Source organism: Leiobunum rupestre, chromosome 10, assembly GCF_980474605.1.
Source record: "Leiobunum rupestre chromosome 10, qqLeiRupe1.1.hap1, whole genome shotgun sequence".
In the NCBI taxonomy this organism is placed as follows: domain Eukaryota; kingdom Metazoa; phylum Arthropoda; class Arachnida; order Opiliones; family Sclerosomatidae; genus Leiobunum; species Leiobunum rupestre.
Genome location: NC_143393.1, coordinates 22118099 through 22137906, shown reverse-complemented (window position 1 = coordinate 22137906; position 19808 = coordinate 22118099). Strand labels below are relative to the sequence as shown.

Genomic DNA, 19808 nt, shown 5'->3' with positions numbered 1-19808 from the left:
TTCGTCAGTGACCGTGAACTCGCGCGAGACGGAGGGGTTCAAACGCGACTAGCGCCAACTGCATACGGAATTTTGCAACTATTATCATTTTATATCATTGTTTTCGCATCGTGTGGTTTGTTTTATTCCTCCAAACAAATACGAGTCATTTTGGAAAAAGGCGCAAAGAATTTAGAAATGTTTCAAAACAAACCAGACGACGTGAAAACAATGCTATAAAATGATAATAGTTGCAAAATTCCGTATGCAGCTGGCGCTAGTCGCGTTTGAACCCCTCCGTCTCGCGCGAGTTCACGGTCACTGACATAACCGATTTCGCAGCTCTCCGCAACTCTTGTATACTTGTTCCTCCAAGACCAAAGTAAGTAAGTAACTGTTGGAAGTTCGGAACTGTCCCGCGCAACGGTAGATCCTGGAAGGCAGATTTGGATCTCTATTTATTCTACCTCATTGGGTATTACCTTCAGTTTTCGATTAATCATTTTGAAATAGCTTGATCGCTATGAGTTTAATAAAGAAATATGAACAAGTAAACAAAATTTAATGAAGCGCCCACACTGTTAAAAATTAATGGAAGAGTTGCAGTGCCCTGGTGTTTATTGTGGTAGAATACAATTGGAAAATGGAACACTGTCGGAAACCTGCGGGGTAATTAAAATTGCTCTTAATTGTAAATTTATAATCACTACAGTAAAATGATAAACATTTGAAGGCTTGTCCCAGGGGATACAGAGTTGTGTCTTACGTTTGCCAAAGGTGCACAAATGATGCTTCACTTTATGACTGGCTTTACTTGGGATTTATGGCACTAATGCTCCTCCTATCAAAGTGGTACATCATTGACCAAACTTTAAAAAGGAGGAACTTGACATTTGACGTCTTGGTCTTACACACCTCTGCTGCTGTTGAAAGTATATTGGCTTGTATAGTTAGCCTATTAACTGTCGAACCTTTAGGTACTTTCAAACTTACCACCTGCGGTGTCAAGTACTTATCAGATTGGTATACATTGCTTTATAACCCTAGTCCTGAGTATAAATCTACATTGAGGTGTACTCAAGAAGCAACATACCCCTTGTAAGAATATATCTTTTTAAATATCATTATGACATAAATAATAAATAATGTTATTTTTGTGACAGATACTCCCTAGTATTCATTCATAACGCATTCGCCCTGTTATTTCTTTTACTAATACGACCAATTGTGATAATAAAGATCTTACAAGGAAAGGGAAAAACATCAATTTTTTTGGCAATGTATGTCATCCCTGCCCTTACACTATTACACGCTACGTGTGCTGGATTACTATGTAAGTGCACCTTAAACTGCATTAAGAACAGTTCTATCGCTGGTAAAAAAACCCACTAACCTTTATTTCACTTCTTTAGACTATGCATTTCCTTTCGTAATTATTGTTTTGAGTGTGGTTACAATCGCAGTTCATTTTGCGTTTAGATTAGACCAGGTAATTGCTAATACTTGACTCTCATTCAAAATAATGAAAACGTTTTTTACCAATTTTAGTCTATGTCATCTTTGTTCAAGGAGACTATAAAAGATCCAAGAAACGCCATTATTCTCCTTGGTCATTGGGCATTGCATTCCTATGGAATTGTTGCGTTAACAGAGTTGAAAGATCCAGTGTTACACGCTTCTTTAATAGCTTTAGTTCCTTTTCCAGCTATTTTTTATATTCTTACTTCAAAGTTTACTGATCCCAATAAACTACATAGGGATTAGTAAATTGTATAAAAACTAGTGAATTGTATAAAAATGTAAATTTGTGTATGGATTTTTATTTGTATAATTTTTTAAAGCTTAACCTACATATTAAAAAAAACCTATTTTTTACTATTTGACAGAAGTCTTTCTATAATCTCTACACCTTTCATATAGTCTATTCGACTATTAGTCAAAAATTTTAATTCATTCAAAAGCTTCTTCAACATTTTTTTATTTCCAGCTTGGTATTTATTAACCTAATGAAAATAATTTTTTAAATTATTTTACATTTTGCACTGCAAATTCAAGAAAAATAAACTATAATACCTCTTTTGGTTTTTCTTTAAAAACTTTTAAACAATATTCTTCAATTTCTTGTTCGTTTGTTATTTTAACCCAGTTTTGCTGTTCCATTATCTGAATAGTAATAATTGCGTTAGAATTATGTTATTACTTATTAGCTTATTTTTTTATGATTAAGAATTTTTTTACCTGACTTGGATTTCTCTCATCTCCAGCAAATAGCATTTCCAAAATTAAATTCCCCGTTGCTGGAGTTATTTTTTCACTTTGCACAATATCTATTAGACTACCAATTTTTTCCGCACTAACTGGACTGAAAAAATGTTTATGGAAATTAATTTTTTTCCAATTTTAAAATTGAAAACCAACAAATTTACAAATACCATTTTGTATATGGAAGTTGCTTCAGATTAAGTTCTTTGAGAACACTTAACAAGAGCCAATTTGCTACTAATTTAGCATTTCTACCAGGTTTTTTCATCACATTAGAGTAGTATTCGAATAATCCATCCTCATTCTAAATAGGAATTTATAACATGGTCAAAATACCAAAAAATAATGATACTGATAATATTTTAATACCACAATTATAACGGCTTGTTCTAAAGTCAAACCAAACTTTTCTGTCAGTATATCTCTGTCATCTTTAGGAAATATCGGCAGGGTTTTTCTTAACTCGTGTATATCAATAATATTACGGTTTGTGGGCTTTTTTGTTTCTGAAGGCAATGAGCTATCAAATAATCTTAAAGGTGGTAGATTTGGTTCAGGCATGAATCTGTAATCCATTAGAGATTCTTTTTCTCTAAGGACTTCTGTTTTTCTATTAATAATAAATTGAAATGTTTATTCTTAAGGCTGGGCGAATAACCGAATAATTCGGTCAAATATCTAGATGAATAACCGTCTCGATATTACAGGGTTGCCACACGTCAGGGAATAAAATTTTATCTTGACACTTTTTGAAGGTAATTTTACTCAAGATCGATGACAAATTCTATGATTATCATTAATTTCCTTGAAAGTTTGGCTAATTTATTCAACATTGCAATAACATTTTTATTGAAACATAAGCCCATTTAAATTTACTAACTTCTGATAAAAGTATACTATAAAATATAATATATATATATAATACAACAAAAAAAATTTTTGACTTAAAAGTTCAGGGAAAGTCTCTTAAAATGGTCAGGGAATTTGAATCTTAAAATTTGCTGGCAACTCTGTATTAGTTTGGTATTTGATTGAATATTGAATACCATTTCTATTATTCAATAAATATACTCTTATTCCCGCCTCCCCAATCCACCTGTGCCACCGCAACGGGGATGGTGAAGCCAAAACCTATTTTGGGGGGAAGAAATTTTTGTGGTAGAGCTCTCACCAAAGTCTATATAAATTCTTAGACAGCGGCGCCCAGTAAAATTCAAATTAAAGAATCTATACTGCAATTCTATGCAGTACGTCATTGGTCAGTTGGCTCTCAGCAGATACTTTTTTGTGTGTACAGATAGTTTGTGCGTCATTAAATAATTAAGTTATACCATTTCGATATTACAATTTAAAATATTTCGACTATTGGACCTGTTATTAGACTAATATTTGGGCTTATATTCGTTAAGGTAGTATTTGCATTATGTCTAACTATTCTGTATTTGGTTCGACAACTATTCGTCTTGGTATTCGCTTAGAAAATTTTTGGGTATTCGTCTTGATAGGCTAAAAGTGCTATTCGCCCAGCCTTATTTATTCTTAAACATATATTTTGAAGCTTGACTACTAACTTTGTATTAATGTTAAATGAACGTGTCTCATTTCTTATTTTACCACCATTTTCTAACACATCAATCTGCCTTTTGATTTCATAATCTGTTATAAAATGATTTGATTTATTTTATTGAAAAAATAGTGCAAGGGTGTTATCATAGAAACTACAACAGGAATAGAAGGCCCTGCCTTTGTACGTGCTTTACTAAGATGACACGGGCAAAAGGTTCTCCGTAACCCGTCTGAAACTGTGGAGGCCCTAAACAGTTTCTTCCTATCTGTTTTTTCGATTGAGTCTCATCCTGAAGCGGTCCTGTTGGGATACTTTTTCTCGTCTATTGACTACAATCCCTCCACGTATGAAGTTTCTTGCCCCACAGACTTTGGTCTTTCTTATGCCACTGTAAAGCGTTATCTTAATCGATTATCTATTAGTAAATCTCCTGGGCCGGATGATCTTCATCCCCGTCTTCTCAAAGAGGGCGCTGCCATTCTTGCATCCCCTCTGTTATCGATATTTACACTCTCTATTGCGTCGGGTCGGCTGCCGTCCATTTGGAAACAGGCAAATGTCACTGCGATAAAAAAGTTCCCCAATTCCTGCTTGGTAGACAATTTTCGAGCTATTAGTTTAACCTGTCTCCCCAGCAAAGAGCTCGAAACACATGTTCGTGACACTCTTGTTTCTTTCCTTTCAAAACGGTAGTTTTTTCTAATGACCAACATTGCTTTCTCCTCCGACGCTCCTGCTTCACGAATCTGCTCTCGACTATGGAAGCTGTTATGCGCTGTCTTGATAATGGGGACGCCGTTGACCTTATCTACTTAGACCTACGGAAAGCATTAGAGGTTCCCCCAATCATTGTTAAATGGATTGCTGATTTCCTAAGTAATAGGTCTCAGCGTGTTGTTCTTCATGGTGTCACCTCGTCCTGGTGCTCGGTCACTAGTGGTGTTCCCCAGGGATCTGTTTTGGGCCCCACACTTTTTGTCATTTTTGTCAATGATCTCCCCCTTCTGGTCAAGGAGTCGTTTATGAAACTTTTTGCTGATGACAGCAAGGTTGGCCATGGAATCACCTCTGTGTCCGATGCTCTTTTACTTCAATCAGATGTCAATGCATTAGATTATTGGGTGGGCTCGAACGGTATGAGTTTCAACTCCACCAAATCATTAGTTCTGCATTGTGGGAGTAACAACCCCCTCTTCCAGTATCGTCTTGGTGGCAGACTAATCGAATCTCAAAATATCATTCGTGATTTGGGGGTGATGCTCTTGGGCAGAATGTTGGGGGACACTCACCGCAAAGCTGCAGGGGAATGAGAGCCCTTTATCTATTAAAGCGATCTTTCTCTTTTTTTAGTGCTAAATCGTTTAAGATTTTGTATAGTACTTATGTCCGTCCTCATCTCGACTATTGCTCGAGCATTTGGTCTCCTCACCTTGTTAAAGACGTTGATAGATTGGAACGGGTGCAGAGGAAAGCCACGAAACTTGTCCTAACCGCCTGGGCCTTTTGTCCCTTTCTGATCGCCGCCTTCGAACTGACCTCATTGAAACTTTTAAGATTTCCATTGTTTCTATGACTTGACGGCCGACCAGTTCGTTACAATTAAGTGGTGTGGTCGAAAAGCACCAACCCTGTACAAAATTAGGTGCAGCTGTTTATCCAGACGGGTCTTTTTCACTCAACGTTTTATTAACCACAGGAATGAGCTCCCCTCTGCCGTCAAAACTAAATCCTCGGTTGGTTCTTTTAAATCAAGTTTGGACAAGTTTTGGGGTTGGACCTTCTAGTCATTCCCCATTTCCCCCTTGTAAATATCTGAATTAGTTTTATATTATTGTATAGTGTGTTGTACTATTAACCGCTTAATCTCTTTAGCTTCCCCAATTCACCTGTTCTTGTCTGTACATAATTTTTATACTGTTCTGCTTAGTTTTCTTATTACCCGTATTATTTCCCGTCTCATCAACCCCTTGCCCCCTTTGTTTATTTTTTATCTATATCTCTGTCTTGTGTTGGTAATCTTGTTTTGTATTATTTTGTTTTATGTTAATATTGTTTTTGAATGCTTGGTGTACGTAATATAAGTGCGTACTCAGGAGCCCAATAAGTGTATTTCACTTTCTCTATCCTGACAATAAAGTATTATTATTGGTCACTTCATTTCTGGTTATCTCTGGTCCAATAAAAAAAAAAGCTTTGGAAATAACGGCCAATTAGATTCAAGCAGAAATGAACGAAGAACCTTTTGCCCGTACCGCGCCCGTAACAATTTTCATCGACTCTTTCTATTCCTTTTGTAGTTTCTATGGTGTTATTACCAATAGCTTTCTGTACAGATCTGATACTGTTCAAATTTTTAACCTCTGTTCGAACACCAAATGGCTGACCTTTTTTGTGAACTGAAATATTGGCATCCACCCTCAGTGCTCCCTCTGTAAAAAGCTTTTTTCAGAGACTAAAAAGCCCAGTTGTCTAACTAGCAAGGAATACCTTCCATTAAACATGAACAAACACCCAGTCTTTCAAAAATCAAAGTTAATTCTTTAACTAAGCCAGCCGCTTCCTCTCCATCAATCAAATCTGGTTCAAATACTAATTCCATTAGACCCATTCCTGAGTTGTATTGAAAAACCAATTAAACATATAAACATGGTTTTTACAAAATCATCCCTCAAGAACCTTTACCCGCTCTGTTAAGATCAATGAAACTACAATTCTTTTTTTCGTCATGCATGCTTTTACCACTGTCTTGCTCCAACTGTATTTGTTTTAATCGAGCTTCGCATTTTTGAGGTTTTCGCCCAACAGCTGGGTTAAAAGTGATGAAGGCCAAGTGCCCATTACTGGCAATGGGATTGTGCTGTTGCGTTATTTGGTAACCAGCCTTAAGATAAAATAAAGGTTAAGGTAAATTTTCAAGACACTAGGAATTTGTGGGAATTATTACGGGGAGATCTGAGTAGAAGTAGTGTTTCCTGTCAAACGTTGAAAATTCATTAACTTTACAATTCAAAGCGAGGGCAGTTAGGATTCCTGCCTCTACACATCTTCGATTAAGAACCTTCAAATTGTAATTTTACCAATTAGAAAATATAAATAGAGCACCCTCTCATCTAATACACACAGGAAGTGTGCCTGGTAAAGCAGCATCCACAATTGAGACTTGCATATTTGGAGGTGAAGCAAAAGAGGTTCCAGCTGAAGAGAAGATTTTGCTTTTTGATGCTATTTGCGCATGTACTTCCAAGCCAATTACAGGAATCCACTTTTGGGCTGTACACGGCATACTAAATTTCGTAAAATATCACCCCCTTTAGACTATAGTTAATAAGTTAATTTTTTAATCTTACTTTGAAAGAAATCTCAAACAGCTACCCCAGGGTACATAAAAGAACTTAAACATTGGACTGTACAGCATCGAATGTATTTTAGAGAAGCTCCGCGATGATAAAAATGGTCTATGTAAAGAAATAAAACAATTTCAGTTCAACATGTTTATTTTTTAAACTTGAAATTATACATTAAAAATGATTTTATCCTAAACTAGAGATGAAAAGTTATAAATTGAAATGAAAATTAATTGTTAGTGAGCTCTAATCGATAAGCTCTAGTCATTGTCCGTAGTTCTTGAAGAGCGTAATCTTCGGGCATGGGTAATTTACTCAAGTATGGTGCCAAGAGATGGTCAGCCGGTTGCCCATTATTTTTGGCTTTTTGAAGCATCAGAACAGCACGTAATAAAGTTACAGTTTTCTTGGCCATTTCTGATTGGCATAAAGTCTCCTTGGCATTAGTACATTGAAGATTACAAATTCGTTTTGAGAGAGAAATGAGTCTTGGTTGCAACTCTTCTAAATCATACGCTTGAACCTGACCCTTGAGTACGCTGTCAACAGCTTCACTAATCCTTATGTAATCCAGGCAAACTTCACCCCCGTTTGCCCATTCCAAAATTGTTGCAGATACATTTGGTTGACTTAATTCCAATAGAAATTCTTTCAAATAGTCAAAGTTTTCACTGATGATGCAGTCGGGAGCAATATGTTGTATAATAATTCTATGACTTTGGCTCCAATTTTCAGACTTTAACAAACACCAAGCTTCGTCTTTATGGCTACCGAGAGATCGGGCTAATATTGATTTGGCAAAGAAAATCCACTGTTTAGGGACTCCTAGTTCTTCCATAATGAAAGATTCTTTTTCTACATATTCCTCATCTGTGGTGAAGCTGACATAACGAATCAAGTAGTTCATGACTGCAGATTTTCGATGTGTACAATTTTTGGTGTGTAGAAGTACAAAAATTGACCATTCCCAGAGACCCAAAGCTTCTAATTGCGATGCAAAATTCTCATGGAGTTGTTGACTTTGTAAAAGAGGTAAATGGTTATATCCCAAACTTTCTAAAACTTGATGCAAAAACCAGCTCATTCCGTAATCAAGGTGGGAGAGACTATAGCTTTGGGTGGAAAGTAGCCTGTCTAATCTCATGGACCTATCACAATACAGTTTTAAAAGGTGATAACAAACATCGTAAGGTTTTGCCTGAGCATCGGAAATGTTATCAAGTTCATCAACACACATGTTCATTAATAATTCAGGATCATTTTCTATGTAAGCCGGGTAAGGAGGCTGGGAATATTTCCCATGAGTTGACGTTCCCAAGAATGATTTTTCATATTCCTTCACAGCATCGCAAATATCCGAAGTAGGAGGGCAATGGTACCATGTGTGTACTGCCAAGACTCTTTTCCAATCTAAATTTTCGCAACAATTAACAGAGATATCCGGATCTAAATTCCATATCAAAGAACCAGCTAATAGAGCAAAGATCTTTAAACGTCTCTTATCAATGTATTCGTGAGCTCGCACTTCCTGCCAATTCTCCAGCTGTTTTACCAAAAATGCTCTATTATAAGAGGAGGTGGCATTACCTAAAATTAAGGCCAGCCTGTAGTCTCCATGTTGGACCGCCAAATTACAAGCTTCGAAAATATGATGACCAGCTAGGTAAGTAAACAGGACTGATAGGTAGTCCATGTGGCTTGAATTTTGAGTTTCTTGTAAAAGTTTGGATTTGGTTGAATCCATCAACCAATTTGAAAAGGCTGTTTTACGATCATATCTCAGGTTATATGTATTCTCCCCAGTATTTCCTAGGGGTATGTTTCCCCATAAGGCCACACAGAGGTCCCAAATGTGTTTTGAATCAATGAGTGATGATAAGCTTAGGGCAAAATTATTAGCTTCCTCATCAGCTAAGGAAGCGTGATTGTGCAGCAGCTCCACTCCAATATTTGGTTTAAAATGGGGGGTTTCATTTTCAACACTGAGAGACTGATTTGTCAACTGAACCTTCAAATTTTTAATAATATTACTGATGAAAATGCTGGCTGGAGTGTCTTGGGGGTTTGACTCTAGCTTGGAAATGTTGACGCAAAAATTTGAAGCAGCTTTTGGTTGACTCGCCATTGATGTGAGTTGAAAATCATTCAAGTAAAACTTAGTTGCCTTTTCTCCTAAGGTCCCTTGATAAGCGATTTTCATTTTTGAGCCCCAACCAACGCGAAAAGATTTTCCCATATACAGACCAGAATCAGCTAACAAGTGCTGTTTATTAAATAAAACTGAATTTTGAAACTCCAATGATCTACTGAGATGAAATTGAGACCTAGCAAGACCCAAGTTGTCAAGAGCCAGCCAACTTTTATCAGGCATACCACTAGGCAACTTTTTGTAATGTTCTATCAAGTCTGTGGACATGGGTATCTCTCTTTCTCTAGCTTTTCTTACAATGACACGTTGAGGCAGTAAGGATTCTTTATTCGCAGGGGTGGGCTTGGGTCTTTTTATACTCGTTGGTATTAAGGCATTTATGTCTTCAATATAGTCAATGGGTACGTCAAAATGATCATCATGAAATAAGGAAGATTTCATGGACTGGATTTTTTCAGTGTCCAAGCCTTTCATTAATGAGCTTGGGATATCATTTAATGAAAAATCATCTAATTCTTCCATGATATCAGATGGCATGGATGTGTTTAATAAATCTGCATCAGACACTTCGAGACATTCAGCGTCATTAGACTTTTCAACATCCATTATTTCTTTTTCAGTTCCTTCTTGAAATTTAGGTTCCCCCGATTTTTCATCCAGTGCTTTTTTTGGATTTAACAGGGCAAGAGCTTTTGGTTCTGTTTGTTTGTTAGCCTCAGCAACATTCACAATTTCAAGTTCCTCATCTGAGTCATTAAGACCATACTTTGAGAAATGCTTAACTGCGAAAATCCATAAGCCTAATTGAAAATTATAGCTTATAAATTTGGCTCCCATCATATTTGTGGTTCTCCTTAACTTCAAGATGAAGCTTGAAATATTCTGTTTCCTACGAGGAAACACATTATGTAGCATGATAATAGCTGGTTTGTTTAGTCCTTTTCCAATGGGTGGTTCATCACCACCAGGGTAAACTTCAACCGAAGTGGTATTAATTCTTATATTCTTTACAATGTCCATAGCATTTATTTGAGTTTTACCAAGAAACTGTATTTTTCCATATCCTTTTCTGTAAATAACTAAATTATCCACTTGCTTTCCAAGGCTTATATTTGTTAGGTCGAAAGACAAAGGCACAATTCCCTCCTCGTTTGCGCAAGAAAATGCGTAATATGATCCAAATTCCATGATACCACTTTCATGAAACTTAAAACTACTAGTAAACAATTAACAATAAAAATATCTTACAATATTGATTTAATTTTGAAATAATTTTTAGAAAAACGTTTAGAAACGAAAACGATAAAGACGTTAGCGCGCCGGTTTTGACCTTACGATATTTAAAAGAAATCTAACTTTGCATATCCTCTTCTTTACCGCTATCTGTCGGAAAAAGTTTAAAGTTTTAAACTTCCACGGCAATTTTGGTAGCCTGCGGCCACCTGCTGCGGCATCAACTTCTATCGCGAAAAAAAATTTAATTTGCGTGTAAATAACATTTTTTTTTAATAATTCATCTATTTATTCAATATTTATAAGAAGTAGTTCAATACTATTACTAGTTTTATTTCACTTTAATTTATCTAAATCGGCATAAAACATAAAATAGTTAATGACATTTGTTAAGACTTGGCATAGATCTTTGTCATAGTATACTAGACAGTGCAACAAATTCTTACTGCGAGACTCGATTATTTATATTAAAAACAGGATATTAAAAATAAAAATTTGTAAAACCAAAATGTCAGATGAAAGTGGAGTTACTGATTTAGGGGAAGTTGAAATATGTGAATATAGCGATTCAGAATCAGATTTTAACATAGGACTGTCATCTGAAGCTGAACAACTTGGATTCAGTAACTTCCAGACAATATTATCAACAAGCAAAAAACTCCCCACTCGTTTGATCACAGAAACAGAAGCTTGTGTAAGTAGTAACATTATTATTTTTGTGGAATTATTTAAAACCAAATTTCCAATTGCCTTGTAGGATTTAAAAATGCTAATTTTTGGAAATGAAAGCGTGACTTTTGATCCGGAATGGCAAGAGCAAGCATTCCTATTTAATCCTGCAATTCCTTATGGTTTATTGCAACATAAAGTAATTAGGAGAGTTAAATTTAAAATAAAATTAGAGTTCATATAATTTTCATTTAGGGTGGTCCCTGCGGTTTATTATCTGCCGTACAAGCTCATTTAATTAGGCAGCTTTTATTCGAGAAAAGAAACTCAATAGACAATACCTCTCTCAACAAGAATGTAAATATATCTTCCTCATCCCAAAATTTGTCACAGCCAGCAATAAGTCCATCAAAGCTTATGAATATACCTGAACCAAAGAGGAGGCAGTGTCTGATTCAAGCGTTGGTACACATTTTGTGGCAAGCTGGTGATCAGCAAGAGGCAGTTGTTGCAGCGTAAACACTTATTCTATTCTTTAACTTAGAAAAATTCCAGTGTCAGAATTTTACAAACTTATTTTCATTAGACCTTCCAATAGACAAATAGTTGATCTAACAGAGAGACTGTTTAAAGATGGGATTGTTGAAACTGTAATAGCATTTATTCTTTTTAGAACCTTTCAAATTTTAACAGCTTTCTCCGAATTGTTAGCTTCTTCTTACAAGGTTTTCCAAAATTGATGATTTGGAATCATTTTTTATGGAACAATCTGAACAATTAGAATCTCCTGGAAGCTGCGTGTGTTTTTTGTATTCAGCCATTTTAAGCCGTGGAATTGAAAGGATTAAAAATGAAATGGATGATTCTGGGAATAGCCTTATCGGGCACCATGGCTACTGCACTCAGGTTTTTACCCCTTCCTTTAATGTAATTCCGAAATTTTAATGTAAAACATTTTTGGATGTGCCTCATCATAAAGGAAATGGTGAACTTATTCTTGGTGGGACGTGCCGTATCCAATGTATTTGACCATGAAATAGTTCTGTGCCAAGCTTCCGAAGACTCATCTTCCAAAGATGGTGGGGGTGGAAGACTAGTTTTAAGCGGACTGAATAAACAAAGCGAAATTGGGTTTCTATCGCTGTTCGAACACTTTGATTCTTGCACTGTAAGATTTTAAAAACTTGAGTAGCAAGTGTATAATTAAAAACATGCTAACCAATTTATAGGTTGGAAAATTTTACAAGTGTCCAGTCTACCCAATCTGGGTTGTACTGAGTGAAAGTCATTTCACCGTGATATTTGCACTGAAAGAAGAAGTGGCTGCTGATGGAGATTCCTCCTTACACAAGGAAAATTCTACTGGTCAGGTTGAAGAATGGACTCCGTTTGATCTATACTATTACGACACATTAGGCAAACAAGATGCTGAAATCTCCTTGACAGTTTGTGAGTTACTTCATCAAGAATTTTACAACAGTGCCTAGATGATAAGTTTTACCCTATTATTATCAGCTCCTATCCCTAATGGCGACAAACTTCCACAAGATGAAGCCAATAGTGACAAAGTGCCACCATTAGAGCATTGCATTAGAACTAAGTAAAGACCTGCTTTAAAGAATGGGTACGTTCAGCATCGCTCATCAGACTCACCGATTAGTAATCGCTGACATCGGTTTTCTACTGAATGCTTTTTCGCATTTCCGGTTTTGACATCATGATGGTCATTGGTTGCTCACTGAAGTAATTGGCTGGAAGAGTCGGTTTTTCCAATGATTGACGTCATTACTGACGTAAAACTACTATAAATTCAACACCATTTTAAAAAAACACTGATGACTGAATAAAAGCGTTCAACTTACAACGTCATTATGACGAAAAAGATCATTGGTTGAAAATACCAAAACAGGTTTTTTCCGTTGACTGTTACTGAACGTACCCCATATCTCAAGTCTTAAATTTATCACACTAAAGATATTATTTTTAGATGGAAACACGCTATAATATCCTGGCATGGTATGGAATCTTCCCAATGAAAAAGTTAAAATTTTAGGAAATAATACTTATTATCCTTTCATTTTAAAAAATCTTTGTATAAAATTTTTAAAGTTGAATTTTTTTTAGTCAAAGAATGAAGCGGTTTCTTGAGGGCCATGAGTTTCTTTTGAGTTTCATTTTATCCCTCCCTCATTTTGATTAAGAATAAAATTTTTAGCACTCTGAATTGAAATATTAACTTTGTTTTTAAAGAAAATATATTTTTATAGATTTTTCCTGAACATTACAAGTAAAAATACTGATAAATAAAATGGACCGCTAAACCAAAATATAAAAAAAATTTCAACGAAATAAAATTACAATTTAAAACCAATATTTTAGGCATTTTCCCAAGTAAATTTAAAAAACCGTTTAAAGCATTAATCCTCATCTATTGAGGGTACTTTCCATTGGAGAAGTCTACCCTTGTCATACAGTTCTTTTAAAGCCTCGCTAATTTTCCCTTCATTTTCTAACCTTTGGTATTCTCTGTAAAGCCTCAAGGCTGTCTTAGCATCTTCAATTGAATCATGGGTCTCCGCTTGTATTTTTATACCTAAATACAATTTTCATTGTTTCATATTCTTCATTTAAAAAAAAGGTCATTGTTTACCTAAAAAATGCCAAGCGAGAAAACGTAAAGAAACCATTCTCTTATTGGCCAATTGAAACAGGAAAACTGTGTCAATAACCTGTTCGACTGGAACCTGAAATTTAAAAACTTTAATCCAAAACTTAAAATCATTTGCGAAAACGATAAGATAGACTTACCACAAGATTTATGACTCTAAAATCATTTTTCAAGCCATGTCCAACAAACTTCACACCTTTATTTATCAGATAACGCAATTTTTTGTAAGTGGATTTCAGTGTCGTTAAATGCTTGGATGAAAGTGAAGCATCCAAATCTCCAGGTTGAATGCCAGAGAATTTGGTTAAGTAATCTACAACTTGCTCCTGTGTACTTATGTAATCATCTATGAAAGGAACACCTTCCAACATCCCCTTGCCCCGAATGCAGGAAATTCTGGCCAAAGAGAGATGACTTGGACGAATCATCGATCTTGTTCCATCACTTCGAAATTCTGTATCTTCGTGATTTAAAGTCACAAATTCAGCATCCTATTTGGCACCAAGACATAAAATGAGTGATTTACGTCACATTATCTGTTGACAAATTTACCATCGCTACAATATCACCGGGCATCAGCTCCGCTTCCTCATCCAGTTGCAGTGGACAAAATGTAATTGGAACTCTCCCGCCCCTCGATTTTGCTAAGCTCACATCTTCTCTAAAGACGTCCCTTGTCAACGTATTCATCACTGTTGTTGAAGAAACACATTACATTGCTTAATGAAATAAAGAGTTCAGCTTAAAATAATACCTTCTAGAGAATGCCGTTCATTTAAATCTTTTCTGCTGTAAAAAAGTAAACATGGTAGCTTCCACTCAAAATTTAGAAATACAGCTTCTTCCTAAAACATGATATATTAATTTAGAAATACAGAGGCTTAAATTGGCTGTGACATTACTTTTGCTATTGGTATGATGGTAAAGTCATTGAATAGGTACCACTGAGTAGCTCCGCTTCCTTGGTGATTCAGATGAGATAAAGGACCAACTCTTACAAGAGTAACAATGTTGGATTCCTTTTCAGTAGATGACAACGAGTCTCGTACTACAACTACAACGGATGTAAGTTCATAATCAATTGGTCCCTCTATCTTCTCCTTTTCAGTACTCTCATTTGGTTCTTTTGGATTCAAGCTTTCATCTTCATTTGCGGTAGTATTGTTCTGAAAGCAGTTTTGATTTCAAAGTATTGTTGTGAGAGTTATTACCGCTCTATCATCGCTTCAAGTATACCTGAGGATCTAGGGTAACACCACTAAAAATATCAGCCAGAACACCACAGCCCGTTTTGACTCTCACTTCCCCATTGGCTTCGAGCTTAATTTGAATTTCCAAAGGAAGCCAAGACTGATTTTCATTGAGAAGTGGTGACATTTGAGAATATGAAGGTAACGGACTAGACATTTTCCCTTTTTCTCTAGGATGAATGAATCTACAATCTAATCTAGTGCAGAAATCCCCATATCTGCATGGTTTCCTGTATGCAGTAGCATTTCCGTATTCTGTTAAACTACCAGATACTGTACTTGATTTCGAGCCATTAGCCATCTATGATAAAAACATTTAGTGCAGATATTTTCATGAAAATATAAAAAAATATCATACATTGATTTGAGATTCCCAGAATTTAACATTTTGCTGATTATCCAAACCACAATTTACTGTTAATATTTCAGGCAACGATCTCAGCCTTTTTGTTTGTACCATAGTTTGATATTTTTCGCAAGTATCGCACCAAGCTACCCAAATAAATAAGCAAGATCAATTTTCCATTACGCACACACTCAGCAACATATCTTTACCTGGCATGGTCAGCTCCACGCACAAACTACTCGCCAATAAGCTTGAAAATGTTACTTGCGTTGGAGGTTTTCCTGAAAGGGGAAAAATATCAAATTTATGCAATAATTAAAAGCAAATGCTGATTTCAAGAATATAAAAACCTGGATATTGATCGGGATAAACTAATGAGCATAAAAGCGTAGTGGAATTAATTTCTTTTTCGTGTTTACATTTGCAAACGTTAGTGGATGATACTTTGAAACCAAAGATGTTCGTTATAGGTGAAACCATTTCGACAGTTTCAGAATTTTTTCCTGAGACTCTTTTTTCAGTGAACTTAAAACGAGATCCTGACACACTACTAGGATTTGCTGGTTCAGTTGATTCCTTAACATTAAGGACTTGAATTAGGAATGCATGTTGATACAACCAGGGAAACTTTATACTTTACCATTAAAATTTGCTGCAAAATGAACCTTATCCAACTTTGAACCAAAAGAGGGAAATTAACTTTCTTGCGCGCGTCATTCGATTCCGGTAAAATTAATCCAAGAGCAGAGGCTTCTGGAATGGTTCGAAAGGCTCGCAGAAAATTGCTTGCCTATCAATTAAGTTCAAGGTTAATACCGTGTAATTTTGGGTTACACTTTTGTTGCATTACCTGGCAGGGCATTCCTTGAGCAGTATCAAGCATATGGAATAAAAAGCCCAGCTCGCAAGCTAGACAAAATTCTCTGTGGCAGATGTGACTGAGAAGAGCGCATCTCAGGGGCTCGATAAAATATAGCACTTGAATAAGATTGTTACAATAACAATTTGGTAGATTAGCTTCGAGCCCAGCAAAACAAGTGTTGTTATACAAATTAAAATCAAACTCTTCGATTCCCATGCGGGAATACTTGGCTTCAATACGCAAGTATCGAGTTGGTACTATTTCGTGAGAATCAACAGATTTTCGTGCCTCGTGGTTATTTCTTCTGCTTCCTTTCTTATCGGAATTGTACGCAACCTGGTTTCTTCTACGGTTTCCAGGGTTTGGTGCGTAACCTATAGGTCCAACCATTTTCATCGTGGCAAGAATTTTCGGGTCAATAAGAGGCGGCGGCCTATAATGGATTTCCTAAAATTAAGAATGAATGAGTCGGAAATACGTATAAAGAAAGGGAAAGCACTTACCTATATACAACTCTGGAAAACTCCATAGGCCAATCGGAAAGCCTATGGCAGTTTGAGTTTGGCATTGGAATGGTAGAGAGTGGAGTGATAACATCATTAACATCTATACTAGGTAGCGGTTCAACCTACAATATCAGATTTGATAGTGGTTCAATAACATACGCTTCTTAAATCATTAATGTTATTTACTGGATCAGCAAATTGAGTAGGCTGACTGTAAGAATTGAACAAAATCTCATCACTTGCACCGAATAAATGTAAATAACAAGATGAATCGGTGAAAGCTAATGATTGGCAAGATGCAGAAGTGGCAAATGACAATAAAGCCCCTCCTCCAGGATCGACAGTGTGGATGAATGGAGTCAAACTAGTCGATGCACTATCAGTTTCTAATAATTGAAACTGCCCAGTCTAAAGGAATTGGAGATAAAAATGAAGCATTTCCACTCATTGTGGATATTAAATTTAATGTACCTGGGACAGCACGCAGAGTCTCGATGAAAAAGCAGGAAGAAAACACACTCTAAACGGAGGAAAAATAACCTGTAAAGGTGGCATAGCTTTCATGACTCGTAGGTCATAAACCATTAAAAATCTGTCAACTGCTAAAGACCCATGCCTGAAATTTAAAATACATTTATAAGCAAATTATCTTAGAAAAATGCATAAAAAGTTGAAAGAAGCTGACCGATTTGAGAAGCCACATGTAACTAGCAAATTCCCTCTCACGTCAAAGTCTGACAAAACAGCCGAATGAGTCTCAATAGTTGATACAACATCCAGAGAAGAGGGGTCACGCAATGATATCTTGCCATTCACTTCCCCGGAACAAATGAAACGTGGATGTGATCTTAAATGAGTGCAGCTCTCTTCTGCTTGGCCGACATTACGTACAATTTCACCACCTCGAGATAAATCTAACTCTAAAAGTTCTTGGCCGCCGACTAGCAAAATTGGAGAATTAGGTATAGATAGCATACATTGAGCTTGTTGCAGTTCATCAAAACTACAAGATCATAAAAAGTTGATTATATCACCATAATTAAAATTGAGAATCAAAATCTCATACTTAAAATTGAAAATTTGAAGTCCTCTTCTTTGATAAAGCCTAAGACATCCACTTGTAAGGGCTAAAACTCCATGATCAATTGTTTCAATTTGCTTGATTTCTTGATTAATACTGACACGAAATGAGGTATATTTTTGAAGGTCAGAAGAATAATAAGAGGTAACATGACCCTAAAAATGTGCTTAATCAGTTTAGACCTTTATAATGTTATAACCCATTATAGAAGCTATACCCCTTGACTTCCCATCCATAACAGTTCTTCCTGACCATCAAATGTTAGAGTAACGGCACAATGTCCATCCATAAGTAAACTATGATGATGAACATATTCCTGTCCAGGGGCTTTGACAGGAATTTGTCCTTCGTACGGTTGATTGTAGTGATGTCCATACTCGTTTATACAAGAAAAATCCATTGTTTACTTTGTCATCTCCTACATGAAAGCTGTAGCTTTACTATATTAGCAGTTCTATGTAAGCCTTGACCAATGCATTTACAATCACATTCCCTAATCCCTCATGAAAATTTATTATTCGTTCCTAAGTCATATTTTAACCAGAAAATGTATACACTTGAAATATCTTTTAGGAACTATATTCTCATAATAGAGTGTTCATGCCTACATGCCCAGTTATGCTAGCGCTGCACTACTTAAGGACGTTTCGGCTTCCCTAAAACGCAAATCTACATTATCTACCCGAGCTGCTCTAACCATTGAGTTGGGAATATTAATCTAGAGGTCCAATCAAAACGTCGGATTTCAGTATTTCGCGAAAAAAGTTTTTAACAAAGAAGAATACAGCCCTCTGCTCCCAAATGACGAGAAAACTTTATCATTCTACCCGTGGCGCCGTCTATCTCTCAATGGTTCGTTCAAATAAGACGCATTTTTTGGCAAAAAGATTTTTGTTTAAAAAATAATGGATGGCGCCACGGGTCATATGATAACGTTTTCTCGTCATTTTAGAGGAGACGGCACATTCGTTATTTTCAAAAACTTGTTTCGCGGGGAGCAGATTTGATTGGATCTCAAAATTAATATTCCCAACTCAATGGCTCTAACTGGTGACTGCCTATAGCGCGTGATCGAAGTTGGCCGTGATTAGATGGAAAATTCAGTACGCGCATGTTTTGAAGTTCGGCGCGTGACAATTCTTAAGCTTACTTTAAACGAAATTAAACGTACCAAAATAGCAGTTTTATAAGTGATTTATGATAATAGAAATCTCATAGGTAACTAGAATGCTGCCGCCTACGGCCGAGCTTGACGCCAGTTCGCCTTGAACCTTCAGCCAATGAGAGGCCGTAGAGTGGTTCCGCCAAGGAGGATAATAATCCTCCTTGGATCCGCTACTATAGCGGGAGATAGATAACGTCATTCTCTCTGGTGACATTAAATTCTTGGCAGAACCACTCTTTGAGCTCTGATTGGCTGAGATCTGGCTATCGTCTGCCACGGCGTTTGGCCCATTTTCCAGTTACACGGCAGCATTCTAGTTACCTATGAGATTTCTATGTTTATGATTTATTTGTTGACAACCCTTTTGGAACAGGGTGGCTCACTCATAAACGAGGAGCACAGTCGAAATAAATAAAAAATACATACATAAAACCAGCATCGAATGAAATCCAGGAAATACCAAAAACCCAATCCAGAATTTTACAGCAGAAATAAAACCCGCCAAAAACCCAATTCAAAATAAGCATATAAATAAAAAAATACATATATATATATATAGGGTAGTCCTAATTTTCTCACTGGCTCACTTTTCTCACTTTGCTCACTCCTATTCTTTCCCCCGAAAGTAATGTCAGGGGTGTGTACACAAACTGCTGGATTTTCTCTCTGGCTATTGACGGGAAACCACCCCGCAGGGGCCAGAGAGGCCCCTAATAGCTAATTGGAT

The 19808-nt window shown here is 36.3% G+C and overlaps 5 protein-coding genes across 6 annotated transcripts; 2 read left to right on the top strand and 3 right to left on the bottom strand.

Annotated features, from left to right (window-relative positions):
• The first annotated feature begins 321 nt into the window (after positions 1-321).
• On the top strand, positions 322-1854 carry LOC149925052 (JNK1/MAPK8-associated membrane protein). Of its 2 annotated transcripts, none has more exons than XM_090160449.1 (5): positions 322-648; positions 724-1077; positions 1143-1312; positions 1392-1468; positions 1528-1854. In XM_090160449.1, exons 1-5 carry the CDS (start codon positions 623-625, stop codon positions 1741-1743), a joined length of 843 nt encoding a protein of 280 aa, XP_090016575.1. In that variant the 5' UTR covers positions 322-622; the 3' UTR covers positions 1744-1854. The 2 variants fall into 2 exon arrangements, with proteins under 2 accessions (XP_090016575.1, XP_090016574.1); XM_090160448.1 differs by having other exon boundaries at positions 713-1077; positions 1528-1853.
• GatB (glutamyl-tRNA(Gln) amidotransferase subunit B, mitochondrial) lies at positions 1801-10609 on the bottom strand. Its single transcript, XM_090160446.1, has 13 exons — positions 10550-10609; positions 7156-7263; positions 6930-7092; positions 6753-6866; positions 6491-6689; positions 6296-6418; positions 6124-6237; positions 3813-3897; positions 2611-2851; positions 2412-2545; positions 2218-2341; positions 2053-2142; positions 1801-1982 (listed from the first exon to the last, which is right to left on the bottom strand). Exons 2-13 carry the CDS (start codon positions 7221-7223, stop codon positions 1845-1847), a joined length of 1593 nt encoding a protein of 530 aa, XP_090016572.1. The 5' UTR covers positions 7224-7263; positions 10550-10609; the 3' UTR covers positions 1801-1844.
• Positions 7382-10489, bottom strand: LOC149925051 (nuclear pore complex protein Nup98-Nup96-like). Its single transcript, XM_090161692.1, has one exon. It carries the CDS (start codon positions 10487-10489, stop codon positions 7382-7384), a length of 3108 nt encoding a protein of 1035 aa, XP_090017818.1.
• Positions 10610-10717: 108 nt separating the features above from the next.
• On the top strand, positions 10718-13433 carry LOC149925049 (putative ubiquitin carboxyl-terminal hydrolase MINDY-4). Its single transcript, XM_090160447.1, has 9 exons — positions 10718-11228; positions 11292-11402; positions 11459-11718; positions 11790-11853; positions 11915-12109; positions 12183-12371; positions 12433-12652; positions 12719-12803; positions 13191-13433. Exons 1-9 carry the CDS (start codon positions 11043-11045, stop codon positions 13237-13239), a joined length of 1359 nt encoding a protein of 452 aa, XP_090016573.1. The 5' UTR covers positions 10718-11042; the 3' UTR covers positions 13240-13433.
• Positions 13429-18567, bottom strand: PAN2 (PAN2-PAN3 deadenylation complex catalytic subunit PAN2). Its single transcript, XM_090160445.1, has 19 exons — positions 18399-18567; positions 18134-18334; positions 17902-18071; positions 17521-17838; positions 17307-17451; positions 17022-17243; positions 16833-16957; positions 16318-16762; positions 16108-16257; positions 15818-16043; positions 15677-15748; positions 15480-15613; positions 15108-15422; positions 14774-15037; positions 14626-14716; positions 14424-14563; positions 14012-14362; positions 13854-13947; positions 13429-13796 (listed from the first exon to the last, which is right to left on the bottom strand). The coding sequence occupies exons 2-19, from the start codon at positions 18314-18316 to the stop codon at positions 13621-13623; spliced, it is 3621 nt and encodes a 1206-aa protein (XP_090016571.1). The 5' UTR covers positions 18317-18334; positions 18399-18567; the 3' UTR covers positions 13429-13620.
• Between the last annotated feature and the right edge of the window lie 1241 nt (positions 18568-19808).